Here is a 14,633-nt window from a genome sequence, read left to right as displayed (position 1 = left end):
AGTAGGCGTATAAAAAAAAGCAAAAAAATCGGCAATTTGTAGGTCCCCTCCAGCTTTAATCACAGTTTCAAATCTGCGGTACATGATGGAATTGAATGATTTAGTGTTCTTCTGTCACGAACAACCTCCTAAGCAGCCTTTATAACGCAGACACAGTTTTTTATCATTCGTACATGATGTTATGCTTGGGCCGTTAAATTCAGAGTCATTCTCTGAGATATATGAACTCTTCCCTCACTTGCTTAAGAAGAATTGGGCTTTGTCGTTAAAATTGCCGTGTCCCACTAGATAGCTGTCCAACCTGTCCAACCTGAGAAAACTGTAGGCTGGTATTTTTATGTTTAGCAGTAAGATTTGTTTTCACATGGGTTTGCAGCGATCAAGACTTGTCTCTCCAAGAGTTTTTTTTTTCGAGTAAAAGAGATAAGTTAATGCCGTGTTAAATCTGCATCTTGGCTATTATCTGTGGACTCGTCTTAAAGTAATTTGACACGAATGCTTACTCTTACAGTTATGTGGTACTGCCTCTGAGATATCATCCAGTACCGTCCTATGATCTTTGCATTATCACACTCTCAGTCCTCTTTTTTACGGCATTCACGCTACCGTGGCGAACAGATGTCTCGTTGGCTGCAACTTTCTTCATATAATGTCAACACGTTTCCACAGCTGTCCAAACGCAACAATCATTTCCCCCGTCTTTCATTTCTTTCATCAACCAAATAATGACTTCACCGACGATTTAGTTTATTACATATGTACCATAAAAGATATTAAAACGGTCAACAATCTCTACAAAGATTGCGGTACATTCTACTTGAGTAAAGTATAATATTTGAGAAAATCATATTCTTGGATAAAAAAATGTGCATATGTTGTAAAATTGACGTAAAAATAACAACACTAACGGTCTTACTCGGCACTGCATTAAGCTGGACGCTCTACATGTACAAACATGCAACAAATTTTTGGAAACACTACTACTCCTGAAAAAAACTTCGAGTAAAAAGATCGAAAAAGTCCATGTAATTCTTCAACTTGGCCAGAATTTCTTCAGGTGTCCAGTCTTCGTCTGGATCAAGCAGTTTTTTTGACCAAGATTCCGAGACGAACCTCATCCCTAACTGATAGAAAAAGACAACATTAACGCTGTTTTATTAGTAATAATTAAAGCCCCTTTTTGATCTAATGTTTGTTTTTCATATGCTTAATCATGCATAATGCATGCTCAACCTTAATTATAAGTCAGTCTAACAGGTGTTTTTACTAAACGTGCACTTCGCGTGTATCTTCTCATCCTCGTCATTTTCTTTAACAACAACTCCTCCATAACATTGAACATCCTTTGTGCTGGAAGATTGTAGTATTTTAACCCTTCTAGAGAAATGTTCTTCTAATCAAGCTTCCTCATGAAAATTCATATTCTCGATTTTAGATTCAAATGGTTTGTCCACTCTCAACAAGTGTTTTCTATGTCCTCTATGTATTCCGTCAGATGAGTTAAAAATATGATCGAGGACTTTTGTCTCTCTACAACAAATCCCTTTCTCTGAAATCCTTTTATTCCTTGAATCCTGAAGGCATCGCCTTCATTTAAGACTGAGAAACCTCGAGTTCGTGAATTAAATTTTTCCTTTTGAAGATTCTTGTAATAATGAAGTCGATCAGAAGCAACTTCAGGATCTTCACTTCGGGTTTCCGTCGTTTTTCCGCTATATGAAGAAGTGTCTTGGTTTGCTTTGACATTAATCGCAACGCCGGACTTATAAATACCGTATCTCTTGGTGTATTACGATGGTTGAGTAATAAAACATGTGGATCAACATTATCGTCCATAGCTTTCTTCATTAACAACTTTGCTTTTTGAACTGCTCTTTCGACGCCACCGTTGCTTTGTGGATAGTTGGGCGAGCTCGTAATATGTTGGAAGTGCCATACAGTTTGAAAAGCTTTAAACTTTTGCTGTAAATTGAGTACCATCTTCACTGACAAGTACATCTGAATTTCCATATTGTGCCATTTATGCCTTTTACTTAGTAATAACAATTATTGATAATAAGTTGTACAAAAGATCAAATTCAAACCAACCTGAGTAGAAATCAACAGTAATCATATAATTCTTTCCATGAAGCATGAAAATATCCACTCCATTGCGTTGCCATGGTCTCAGCGGAGTTGAATGAGGCTTCAACGGTTCTGACGGTTGTTGAGGCTTGTTATGATTGCATATACAGAACATTTTCACTAGCTGCTCGATTTCACGATCCATTTCTGGCCAAAAAAGCTTCTCGTGCTCGTCATTTACTAGCTTCAATTCTAAGATGAGGTTGATGAACGATCTTAAGTATCTCTTTACGCAGTACAACTGGAATTACTATTTCGTTTCTCTTGAAGATAAGATCATCATAGATACTAAGTTCTTCTCTACAATCTCAGTAACTATGGATGGAAGGGGATAAAGGCGACTTTTGTTGGTGACACGAACTCATGATTCAATTGTGGTAAGCTTGGATCTTTTCTTGTTTCTTCTTGTGACTCATCCAATTTTCCTGCAGAAACAGGCAGAAGTACGTTTATCTCTAACTCTTCTTCGAGGGTATCGTTTAGATTTATTTCTTGGCAAGCTCTGTTTAAGGTATCAGCTACGTACAACTCATTTCCTTTCCTGTAGGTAACTTGTAAACCATAATGTTGCAGCCGAAGTAATATTTGTTGTAATCTCATTGGACATTCAAGTGAACTCTTGAATGTGCTTTTCAAAGGTATATGGTCTGTCTGAATCTTAAATAAATTGATGGAACTTTTCACATGCAAATATTATGGCCAGTAGTTTCTTTTTTATTTGAGCGTAACGTTGTTGTGTTTCAGATAAAGCTTGTGATGCATACACTACTGGATGACCATCTTGTTCCAAAACTACTCCAAATCCAGATATACTACTGTGACAGGAAATCTTTACTCGTTTTGTAACATCATAATATTGTAACGTCGGCTGTTTAGCACAATTGTCTTTCAAATGTTGATAAGATCTCCGATATTCATTTTTCAACTGCCGCGCAGTAGTCCTTTTTAGCAAAGATCGTAGTGGTGCTGCTTTTCAGACTGATTTGGAATAAACTTTGCGAGTTATTGTATCATACCAATAAATTGTTGAAGATTTTGCTACGAAGTCGGTTCAAGGCACCTTCAATGGATTGCACTTTTTCATTGCTTGGTTAATGCCATAGGCTTGTGACGTAAGCTTGTGCCCCATAAACAAAACTTACAAAACTCGCATCTTGCACTTCTTCTGATTTAACCTTAACCTAACTTCTCGTGCTCGATCTAAAATTCTGCTAAGAAGTTCCTCATGTTCTTTATCCTCTCCTTCCCAGATCATTAAATCATCCACAACAGCTCCACAATCTACGATACTTCCAAACATCTCTTGCATAACTCTTTGATAAACTTCAGGCGCTGATTTTATTACAAATGGCAGGCGCTTAAACCAATATTGTCCAAATGGAGTTTTGAAACAGGTCAGAAATAATTACACTTTTTCAAGTGGAATTGCCAAAATCCATTTGTTGCGTGAAGAGTTAAGAAAATTCTTAGCCCCAGGTATTCTGGTCAGAACATCATCAACGGTTTTCATTGGATGTTCTCTTCATTGGATATTGTATTCTCTTCACTGCTTTGTTTAAATCTTACTGGTCAACGCACAAGCGAATCTTACTTGGTTTAACGACTTTAACCAATGAAGAAACCCATGCTTTGGTTCAGTTATTAGCGTTACGACTCCCAGTTTCTCCATGCGATTCAACTCTTCCAGAATTCTTGGTCTAAGAGTTTTAATTTTCAGTTTTGTTGCAAATTTCAAATGTTATATTCCACTCTTCATTTGTACTTAATTTATCTGAACAGAGACTGACTAATCTTACCAAAAAAGTTTTCATTTTAGTCCGATTCAAAGACGGTGGCAAAAAATCAATCCAAACAATGCTAACTCATTTCACTTTAAACAACATACATCCAAAATTAAAAATTCAAAGTTGTCTGATAATTTCCTTTGTTAACAAATCAAAACAACTCACAAGTAAAATTCTAACTACTGTCAGATATCACAAAATTCCTTTCGCTGGTACAGCCTATCATATCGACAAAAGGTTAGGATTCGCCCAGCTGCTGCATGATTTGTAAGAAAATATGGCCCTGTATATTCAAATATACAAGCTTCGTAGCAATATTTAGGAATGACTCGATGTAGACTCATTTCCCATCAGATTTATTTGAGCGACAAAATTTGATAACTTACCTGGTTTTGAGGTATTTTAATCAAGCCATTTGAATCCCACCCTTTTTCATGCAAAACAATAATTTTGTACACTTCGCCATCCATTTCTGCATTATAGAATTTCTCTTTCGCTTCACGATAGAATAAGCAGTCGAAACCATCGGGTATTTTCATTTCATTTTCATCGGGCAAAATCATTTGAGCATCACTATTGTGCTCATCAAACTTGCAGTTTGATAAGTAGTCACACAAAATTTCAGCTTCATTCTTGGCTTCATCGCCCGCTAAAAATCTTGGGCCTATTGAACGACAAATACAATAAGAAAATATGAGCATATTTAGCACAATATGAAAAATGAAAGGTGTTGTAAAGGTATCATGTAAGAAGAAAACTAGGCTGTGACATTTCCATCACAAAACGCGACAATATCTGAGATCATCATTTTTGTGTATTTATAATTCATTGTCACATGGGTCATAAAATATGTTTGACGCAAAACGTCGGCTACATTTGTTTTATCATCTAACTTGGAATAGAAAAACAAAATCATGAAGAAGATTTGCAACAACTACTCGAATACTATTAAAATAATACACCTTTAACTTTGATTATTATTCACTGTGTAAACAATGCCGATTATGATTGGTTATCTACATGCAAATGATTCTCGATATCTGCATGTAATTTTGACGTCATATTTCGTCATATTTCTAAATAAATCTCGATATCTGTATGTCATTAAATTAACAAAAAATCGCATAAAACCAAATATATTCCATGTATTATTGAGCAAAAATGGCATAATAAATGCATATTTGTTTACAGTGCACAAAAATTGTTTGAATGATATGTACTGTGTTGAAAAATAATGACACAATCACAACTTCATTGGCAAAAATGCCTAAATGACGTCATTTTATTTTCTGCTTAACTTTTTTTTAAAGTTCATTCATTAATCTCAGAAATTGAACTATTTGTAAACAAATAATGTTATAAATAAATATTTAAAAAAGATATATTATTTATTAACCAACATGTTTCCCTATTCGTAACCACAAATCATGCCTTCTTAAGCTTGCAAGTCTATCATGAAAAAATCAATTAAGTTTATCTCTCAACAGTCTGAAGGTGAACTTTCAGGTCAGCAAAAGGATAGTGGTATGTTACTTACTAATCCTTTGTGTACCGTTTTTCTGACGTCCACCTTCTATAATAGCGCGTATTGGAATCTATTTATCGTATAAGTCTTTTCTCGTAAAAAGTTCGAAACTTCCCATGAGTCTTTGTTTATTTGGAAAAAAATAAGCAATTGTCCTCGTTTTCAATTTAACCGTAACTGTTCATCAAAATCGTTTTGTCTTGTACCATGCTTCGCCTTCGAATTGGTGATCCAAATGTTTGATGTCGGCACTGTTTTCCGACTTCACCGTACTTTTTGTATGTTGCTTCTTTTGTCTTTTTTTCACGCTTTTTTTTTTGCTTTCGCTGTCGACATCTTCACTAGCATGTTCCCATATAACCTCAATTGTTGCATTTTCCCGTCTCTTTGTGCTCGACGTTGGAGGTGACTTTCAGTGAACAAAAAGGGTACAACGCTGCTTTGTTTGTTGCACCATTGCTAGCCGAATTTGTTAAAGGTGTCAACAATGTTGATCTTGGTGCAACAATGTACGCCTTATTATTCCTATTTAGCTAAGCCTACAAAGTTGACTTAAATTTCTTATGTAACAGACAGAGCTCTGGTGTGAATGTATGTTTCTCTCCGTCTCTTCCAAAAGTGCTGCTCGAATAACCTCGCTCACATTTACTTTAGTTTCATCAATGATAATCTCGTTCTAGCCAAGAACGTCCAGCAGCTGGACAGAGTTTGGTAAATTCAAAAGCTTTTTTAAGACTTCAATTTTTCCCACTTTAAACAAATACTAAATTTTTAGCTGCTAACTCTTTTACAATGTCTTATTTTTTCAATTTTATGGTTTTTGCTTAAAACCACAATTTTTCCACTGTTCTGTAATTACTGCCCATGTCAACTGACAAATGAAAATGACTCAATAAATGTTTAATACATAACGTTCAGCAAAAAGTTAGATTGTTTTTAAAGTGACATCAATTCTTTCCTCGTTTTCTCAAAAATCTAAAACAGACTTTGGGATAAAAGTCTGAAATATGACTACAACAATGTGCAAATATTGATGCAATTAGTATGAATGAAAAATTGTGATTTGCTCTCCAGCCTTACAAAGATTGACATGTTGTAACACGACAGGGTATTCGTTTTAAATGGGCAAAGTTTTTGACATCATCTGGACATCTGCTACACTTTCTTGGTCAGAATGAGATTGTCAATGATGACACTGAAAAAATGTGAGCGAGTTTATTTAAACAATCATTTATGCGAGAAGGAGGACAGAAAAATATATTGAAACCAGAGCTCTGGAGTAAAAAGGAGCAAAAAATAAGTCAACAATGTGTCTTCTGCCCAATCTACATTCAACTTAACAAGTAACAAAGCAAGTACACTATAAAACAAACATTTGGCAACGTTGCATCGAGCCGATGACACCTTTAACAACTACGGCTAGCAATGGTCTAAAAAATAAAGCAACGCTGTACCCTTGCGGTTGACTTGAGATCAGCTACCTCCAACGTTACGCACCAAAATAAACGAAAGGCATAGGAAGTTTCAAACTATTTAAAGAGCTAAGACTAGGGCGATGATTGGATGCCTTGAGTTCCATGTGAACTATGTAAGAAAGTTAACACCAGTGCGTGAAACCCGGTACACAAAAGATCAATAGCATACCTCCTTCCTTTTGTTAGCCTGAAAGTACACCATCAGATTGTTAAGAGATAAACAAAGTAGCTTATTTGATTTTTTCACGATAGATTTGCAAATGTAGATCGTCCAGATTGGTATGGTCCAGGTTGGTATAGGTCGTTATAGTTACACATTTCCTGTACACACAATACAATGAAGTAAGAACCAGATAACAAATACGGCTAACCTAACGTTTACTCTTCATTTGGCTCTGAAGATGACTACCGATAAGATTGTCAAAACGTCAGTCAACAACAACAAAAACAGTCCTTCTCATGACTATACCAACCTGGACAATCTACATCTACAAACATGTAACGATACTACAGGGTTCAAACTTTAGACTTGCAAGTATGAGAATAATTTGTGGTTACGGATATAGAACTACGTAATAGTGTAACATGTTAGTAAATAAATAAAATATCTTTTTAAAATAATTGTTTTGAAAATTATTTGTGTAATGTATTTATTTGTAAAAAGACACAAAAACTTAGGGAACAAGTAAGCGACGTGATTAGGGCAGATGATTTGCATATGAAGTCATGATGACGTTATCATTTTTCAACACAATATACATCATTCAAACGGTTTTTGTGCACTATTTACAAATATGTATTTATTACGCCATTTTGGCTCAACAGTCAAGAAATATAATTATTTTATGCAATTTTTTGGTAATTTTAAGACGTCATCAGTCACGTAATCAATAAACATTTACAAAAATGTTGTCAGGTTTTAAATCGAATCTAGCACATTAAACTTTCGACAAAAGTGTTTAGCACTTCCTTAGTTCGTTAGAGCATTTGCGCTGTCTAGTAAGAATGACGTCATATCTACAAATAATAGTTTCTACAATTATTTACGTCATTAAAAAACAGTTTGAAAAAGTCAAACAATGGCAATGTTTGCCACAGTTTCTAAAAACGATAGGAAAGCTTTCGAACAAAAAGGATGCAAAAAACACTAAAAAAGTGGCGAAGCTGGCTTTGAAATATTTACAACAATTAAGAACTTGAATGAACTGAATTCTTGATATCGGCTTTTGCATGATATCAAGAATTATTCAGACCTCGGTCAATGCTGCCTACCTTGGCTTCGCTTCGGAAGATAGCATTAATTTCTGTTTGAAAAATTGCTGATATAATGCTCAACCTCATCAAATAATTATTTATTATCGGTATTCTAGCAACACCGGTATACTTATTGTCCATAATTCACGTACTTCAGAAATGGTTTCCGAAATAAGATAAAAGCATTAAAAAAACATCGCAAACTTTTTTTTAACATTACATATACATTTTGTCGTCAAAGAACATGACATTCGAAAATACATGGATTCATAATACACTTTCAAGTTTCAGCATTCAGGATGAATGTTATGGAGGTCATGTTACTAAATATGAAATGAAAATGACGCTCGCATGCCGTTCCAATCATAACTGGCGCAGAGGCTGATGAGAGGGCAAAGGGCTTAAAATCGCCCCTGAGCTCGGATAATTTAATAACTAGTTGATGAATATTTTGTGTTTTTAGAAGATTTTCAAAATACAAGTTTTTCCTGTTTACTTGCTGACCATTCTTCATGTAATTCCTAATCAAACATTAAAGAACTCAACTTTGTTTCATATCCTAACTATGCTAGCTAAAAATATTGTTTGGCACCTACACGTTTAGACACTTAAGTATTGATTTAAAAAAAATGACATACTTACCAGCCCTCAGTTTTATCCTACAGTCATAACTCGACTTTGGTGACATTATTTCTCCTTTAGCAACAGTGACGGATGGCCTACAGAGCCAAGCTTTAATATTTCTACAGTGTTTGAGATCAACTTCTCTTAAAATATTTTTGACCTCAAATGGTGGTTCTTCCATTTCGAGAGGATCACATTTCCATGCTTTCAATCGAACGGTGCGCACTTAAACAGAAAAAATCTATTTTGAAAATCCTTAGTCTCAAAAGGAGCCAGGTTACTCAAGGGGCAGTTACTTTCAGGGGGGAGGCGCGTAGTGTAGGAAAGAACTTAGAGTTTCGAGTTGTTATTTTCAGCATCGTTTAACTCTCATAGTTAACTCTCAATCCATGATTTATAAACAGTATTTTTCAATTTGTTCAAAGTTGTGTAAGGTTGTGATAGTTGAAAAATGTACATGAACGTTATAGTTCGACAATAAAGAACAAATGTTGCAAAGCTTTTAAAGTTCTATAAAAAGAGCGGTTACCTTCTGGGGGGGGGGGTAATTTTCGGTTATTTTCATGAGGGGGCTACTTAAGACACTACAGTATGTTTAAAAAGGTATTACAAAAATTGATCGAGGAAGAAAAAAGTCTGTCCGGGTAAAATTGTGTCCTTTTTCTATAAAATATAGACTCTAACAAGTCGGTCCCAGGTCTTTTTCGTAATGTGCGCCACCTGGTCATAGTGTCTAGATTAACACAATTCATTCCTCCTTCACTTTGATATGAAAACAATAGTTTAAAACGGATTAGGAAATATTTCATTTTTATTCCAAGAACATCATTGGTCTTATGATTGCTTATTAGTAGAGACATACGTCAACATTTTCCATCTTCGAAAATAAACAGCAAAAATACTTTATTACCTGATGGTGTCTTAAAGGTAAAGTCAAAGCGCCATTGAGTGTGTAAAAGCTTCAAATTGAAATCATCATTCTTTCCTTTATTTGGAAAATATTCATCATCAAAATCCTCGATTCGAACGCCTTCTTGAAAAGAGACATGCCAACATCTATCCTCATTATTATTTACATTTTGTCCCAGACTTTGACGACGACCTATTTGCAACTTCTTTTTAACCTGAGATGCCGTTAATGATTGCTTTTCTTCTACTACAAAAGAGCAAAAATGACTTCTTTGAGAAGTGATGATGTTAGGGAGTTAAGGGAAAAGTCTTGCAAGCATATATATCAGCACTTGTATGACAAGTTATATCACTAGAATCAGCGTGTCTGAAATAAATGCCGAGATGTGCTACGCTACAGTATGGAACATCTGGTTAAAATATGAACTTTAAAAATTGATTTACACGAGTATCAGAAAATCGAGTCATTGTAAACATTATAAGTTACATTTACATTTCACAAAAAAAAACAAAAACACTATATTAGTAATAAATTCATTACCACGCAAACAGCATTGTCATAAAGGAATGCATTTTAGTGTTAAAATTGAGATGCTATAATCTATTTCCATTTCCTAAGCCAACGTTGCCACTTTTAAAGTAGATCCGTCAAATCGTCAGAGAACACTGCATAGTTCACATTGGTTAAGTTAATGTCTTTCTCAAAATTACCTATCCTCAAGTTAAAGTGGAATGGTTTTTTAAAATAAAACAACTTAATAAAAATAACAACTTCTCTACGCAAAATACAAGAAACAGCGTCATAAAAAGTATTCAAAATCATAGTCAAGAGCAGTTTAGCATGCTATCAATAACGCATAAATATGTTAAATTCATAAAGCTGGCATCATAACTTATTTTTAAAAAAAATTTACCTGGATCGACATTGGACACAAACATTTTTCCAATATGACACCACAAATCAATCCTCAACTTTTCCTCGTTTTCTATTTCTGACAACTTTTCCTTCTTTTTTATTTCTGCCAACTTTTGTAACGATGGTAGCAAATTCAATTTTATGTCATCGTTAATAGTTTCTCTCTTGAATATAAAAACATTTGTAAGAATTATTAAATGGTATTTGAAAACTGTGTATTTTTAACAAATAGATAACATTTAACCGTTGTCTATACAGTTATAGATACACGGGTGTGACGTCAATTGTGATAAAAACTAAAAATGTGGCCACGAGCCGCCACCACTTGAAACATTGAAAAGTCTTCATTTTGCAAATATCACGCTTACGTGATCTATCGAATTGAAAAAATGCTATTGGCTAGCTTAATCACGTGATAAAATGTGATTGGCTAACAAAATAAACATGCAATGGCTGATCAACTACGTATGGACGAGAGATTCTTGCCACTATAGCAGTTTACTGGATGGCACCGTGTTTCGACTTTATTCCAAAGCCATCATCAGAGAATATAAATAATATATTAATCCTAACACGGTTTCTAATATGCACATGAAAAACATGTGATCAATATTGCAGATCAATATTGTTGAAATTTCGTTATCGAAGACGAAGTACAAATTAATGTTTGAAAACCGGGTTTTTTCTTTTCTTTTTGCTCAAATACGTTAATTACCTATACTAGGTCTTTGTGAATATATCCATTTTCCATTCAGGAGGTATTGCAATAATTTTCAAATACATCCGCAATTTGTTTGTGTTTATAAACATGAAATTTCCTGTGACGTCAAATTCCGTACGTATGTCCTCTTATAGATCATAGCTCTCGACTAATGGAATTGCTCAAATTCTTCTAGCTTTTATATAAAAATAATTATCAAGCAATTCACATCACTCTATGTATATCTTATACACAATTTGGTAGAAAATTCATTTGTAACCTATTGATGTATACATTGATAAAGAAACATATATAAACCTATATATTTAGTATTAGCTATAAATGAAAAGATGCTGTAGGAAAACTAAATCACGGAAATTGACTGCAGCAGTTCACCAATCAAGCCATGCATTTGTTGAATATAAGTTAATAACTGTACCTTGCTATGCATTATTGCCTTTACCTCAAAAACATATGGCGAGATTAACATTTATAATCAAAGAAACAGAAAACAAAAGTAGCGTGATAGTCTACAATATACAAAGCAAAATGTCAAATTTTAAACTAGATTTTGCTTCACTAAAACTTTAGTCAGTAGTTTTAGAAGTTTTGTAAGAGACAATCTAAAAATTTGGGTCATAGGCACTTTAAATAAAGCAATGAAGACTAATAAAATATACAGTAACTGATTTCGCGTTGAAATGTTCAATAATGTCTCGAATGAAGAAGTGTTCAAACAGTGAGCAACAATTTTCAATACTTGAAATATCACGACACTTCCCATTCCAAAACAGCATAAAATATACAAAGAATAAACAAAAAATTGAAACGACGACATTGTTTTTGGTCGGTGCTGTTATTTTTGTTTTCCTAAATGTTGTCATATGATCCCATAATGTATTTACCTCACTACGATTTCTATCAGCTGTACAATAAATCCTATATTGTTCGCCTTTGATATAACCACGCAGTGCAACATTATACTGATGGAGGTTATACTCGTCCTCTTCGTTTTCGTTGTCTAAGCAAACGAAACGTACGTCGCCTCCATATTTTTCTCTCTGCATTTTGTCTTCAAAAGATAACTGAAAAAGATGGTAAAAATTAAACGTCGTCAATGCCATTTTGCACCAGTATATAAAGACTCCTTAATGGGCTGGATAGTTAAAAGTTATTTACGCACGCATTAATTTGCTTTCAAACTCAAATTTTTTGCACAAGGGTTTTTCAAAATATATGCTTTAGTAAGTATTTAAAAAACAAACAGCTGGAAACCTAACTGACAAAGACTATGATTTGACGCAGACGTCACTGTGTGCTGTATAAGCCATTGTTGGTGCTCTATAGAACATCCATCAATTTAAAAGAGTTGTGACTGTAAATTGGAGAAATTACGGCAACTCTGTTTGATACAGGAAGGCAATGAATTGACAATAATCACAGCTTATTTTCTTTCTGATAAAAATAGCTAAGCTTTTTAAATGACGCTTGGGTCTTCATTAATTCGCTAAGCAAAGACAAGAAGTGAACTGCATTCCCAAAGCATTCATCTTCTTTCCTTTTTACTTAGTCTATTAAAATGCTTAGTAATCAATGAAACAATATTCTAGGTGATATCACCTGAGATATTTCCGAATGTAGCTCGTTTTCCATCTAAAAAGACATTTTACTGCAATTCTACAGGCCATGGCGATCTCACGGTGCCAAAGGAAGTGCCAAAACTCGCAATTTAAGAAAATCACAAGTTTGGATACAACCTTCAATTTACACTTGATTTTTAATCTAAGTAAGGGAACTGTGCAATATAATCGAATATTTTATAGTGGAGAAAGTTGACTGTAGAAAACACCATATTAAACTGCGTTCTTAGTTTACAGTTGGAAAAATTTTTTTCCATCCACCACAATGAGAAAAGAAAATGATTGATTAATTTTTCTTATTCGTTTAACAATAATAAGCTGAACCTATTAAAGTTTTATCTATACTTCACTTCTCTTCAACTTAACCATCCACTTCAATCACTTGACTTCACTTTACTTCCACTTCAAATAACACTTCATTCCACTCCACTCTACTTCCCTCCAATCCACTCCACTCCACTCCACTCCACTCCACTCCAAACCACTCCACTTCATTTCACTTCACTTTACTTCACTCCACTCCACTTCACTAAACACTTTGACAACTCACCAATATCTCGAAAATAAGGAATCGGGCATGACGACAATTACTTTCTTCACCGATGATTTTAACATCAGCAACATCCCCATGTGGGTCTATAACAGTTTACAAAGCTTTAAAATGAAATACGAAACATAGTTGCAGTTATTACCCCATGCATTACAGCATAAATCTAGGACAATATCTTTTCGTAACAGAACAGCCACGTTACGTAACATCCAATGAGCAGTGAATACAAGACAAGCGAAATCAATGCGTTAATCAACATTAAAACGAAAACTGGTTGAACGTGGTCCGAACGGACGATATGCAGTTTACAAAACATTGTTACAGAAACGGAAAGACAAACGATACAGTGAAGACTGTTTATCGATGAATCTAATTACGAAAAATAAGGACAAAGGCGGAAGGTTTCCGTTTATGTAAAAAATGAAAAATTTTTAAGTTCTTGTGTTGAACCAGAAATTTCTAAACCAATATAAAGAAGTACTAAAAGAACTTGTTTACATTATGCTTGACAAACTTATATCTGTTTAAAAAGCTAAAAAATGTCATACACAATATTATGTGTAATAATGTTAACTTGTTCCATATCATAAAATTTTCATATATAAATACATATTGTATCATTTGTAAGCGCTTATTGTACTTTTTCAAGTGACAACGTGTTAAATATCAACTAAAGACACCATCGCATTGACAGGAATCAGACTTTTTACCTTCACTTTGTATTATTTTATTTGGTTTGAACAACATCGATCAACATAGGTGAGGCGCAACCAGCAATATGTGCTCCCTGGATATGTTTCTCCGCAAAATATGTAGATCATGCATTGCTTTTATCAGCTGAAAACTCACTTAGATAAAATGGAAACGATAGGCAACTCCATTGAAAACCGAATAATTATGCACAAAACTTCGCATGTTTTTTGTTTGAGAAAATACCAAAAAATTCCAAATGGACATGGTAAGATGAAAATGAAAAACTAGTTATATAATGCCTTTAAAACAAGACATAAAATTTAGTAATGTTGTATTCTTTTAGGTATTTTACCATGCAACAACAACATGATAAAACAGTACAACAAACATTAAAAAAGTACGTTGCACTGGTAGTAGCATAATCATTATAACTACAATA

At 34.1% G+C, this 14,633-nt stretch overlaps 1 protein-coding gene across 5 annotated transcripts in view; it reads right to left on the bottom strand.

Moving 5' to 3' along the window:
• Positions 1 to 730: 730 nt before the first annotated feature.
• Positions 731 to 14,633, bottom strand: part of LOC124440703 — a 33,090-nt gene continuing 19,187 nt past the window's right edge. For all 5 annotated transcript variants that reach the window (XM_046991130.1, XM_046991129.1, XM_046991128.1 and 2 more), the window contains 7 exons: positions 13,502 to 13,587; positions 12,217 to 12,396; positions 10,610 to 10,775; positions 9,697 to 9,942; positions 8,805 to 9,011; positions 4,295 to 4,572; positions 731 to 1,124 (listed from right to left, as the gene is read on the bottom strand). In XM_046991130.1, coding sequence (XP_046847086.1) covers positions 981 to 1,124; positions 4,295 to 4,572; positions 8,805 to 9,011; positions 9,697 to 9,942; positions 10,610 to 10,775; positions 12,217 to 12,396; positions 13,502 to 13,587 — 1,307 coding nt within the window. In that variant the 3' untranslated portion in view covers positions 731 to 980. The remainder of the gene's footprint in view (positions 1,125 to 4,294; positions 4,573 to 8,804; positions 9,012 to 9,696; positions 9,943 to 10,609; positions 10,776 to 12,216; positions 12,397 to 13,501; positions 13,588 to 14,633) is intronic.

Source organism: Xenia sp. Carnegie-2017, unplaced genomic scaffold (assembly GCF_021976095.1).
Source record: "Xenia sp. Carnegie-2017 unplaced genomic scaffold, XeniaSp_v1 HiC_scaffold_2, whole genome shotgun sequence".
In the NCBI taxonomy this organism is placed as follows: Eukaryota; Metazoa; Cnidaria; class Anthozoa; order Malacalcyonacea; family Xeniidae; genus Xenia; species Xenia sp. Carnegie-2017.
This window is presented reverse-complemented; position numbering and strand designations above follow the sequence as displayed.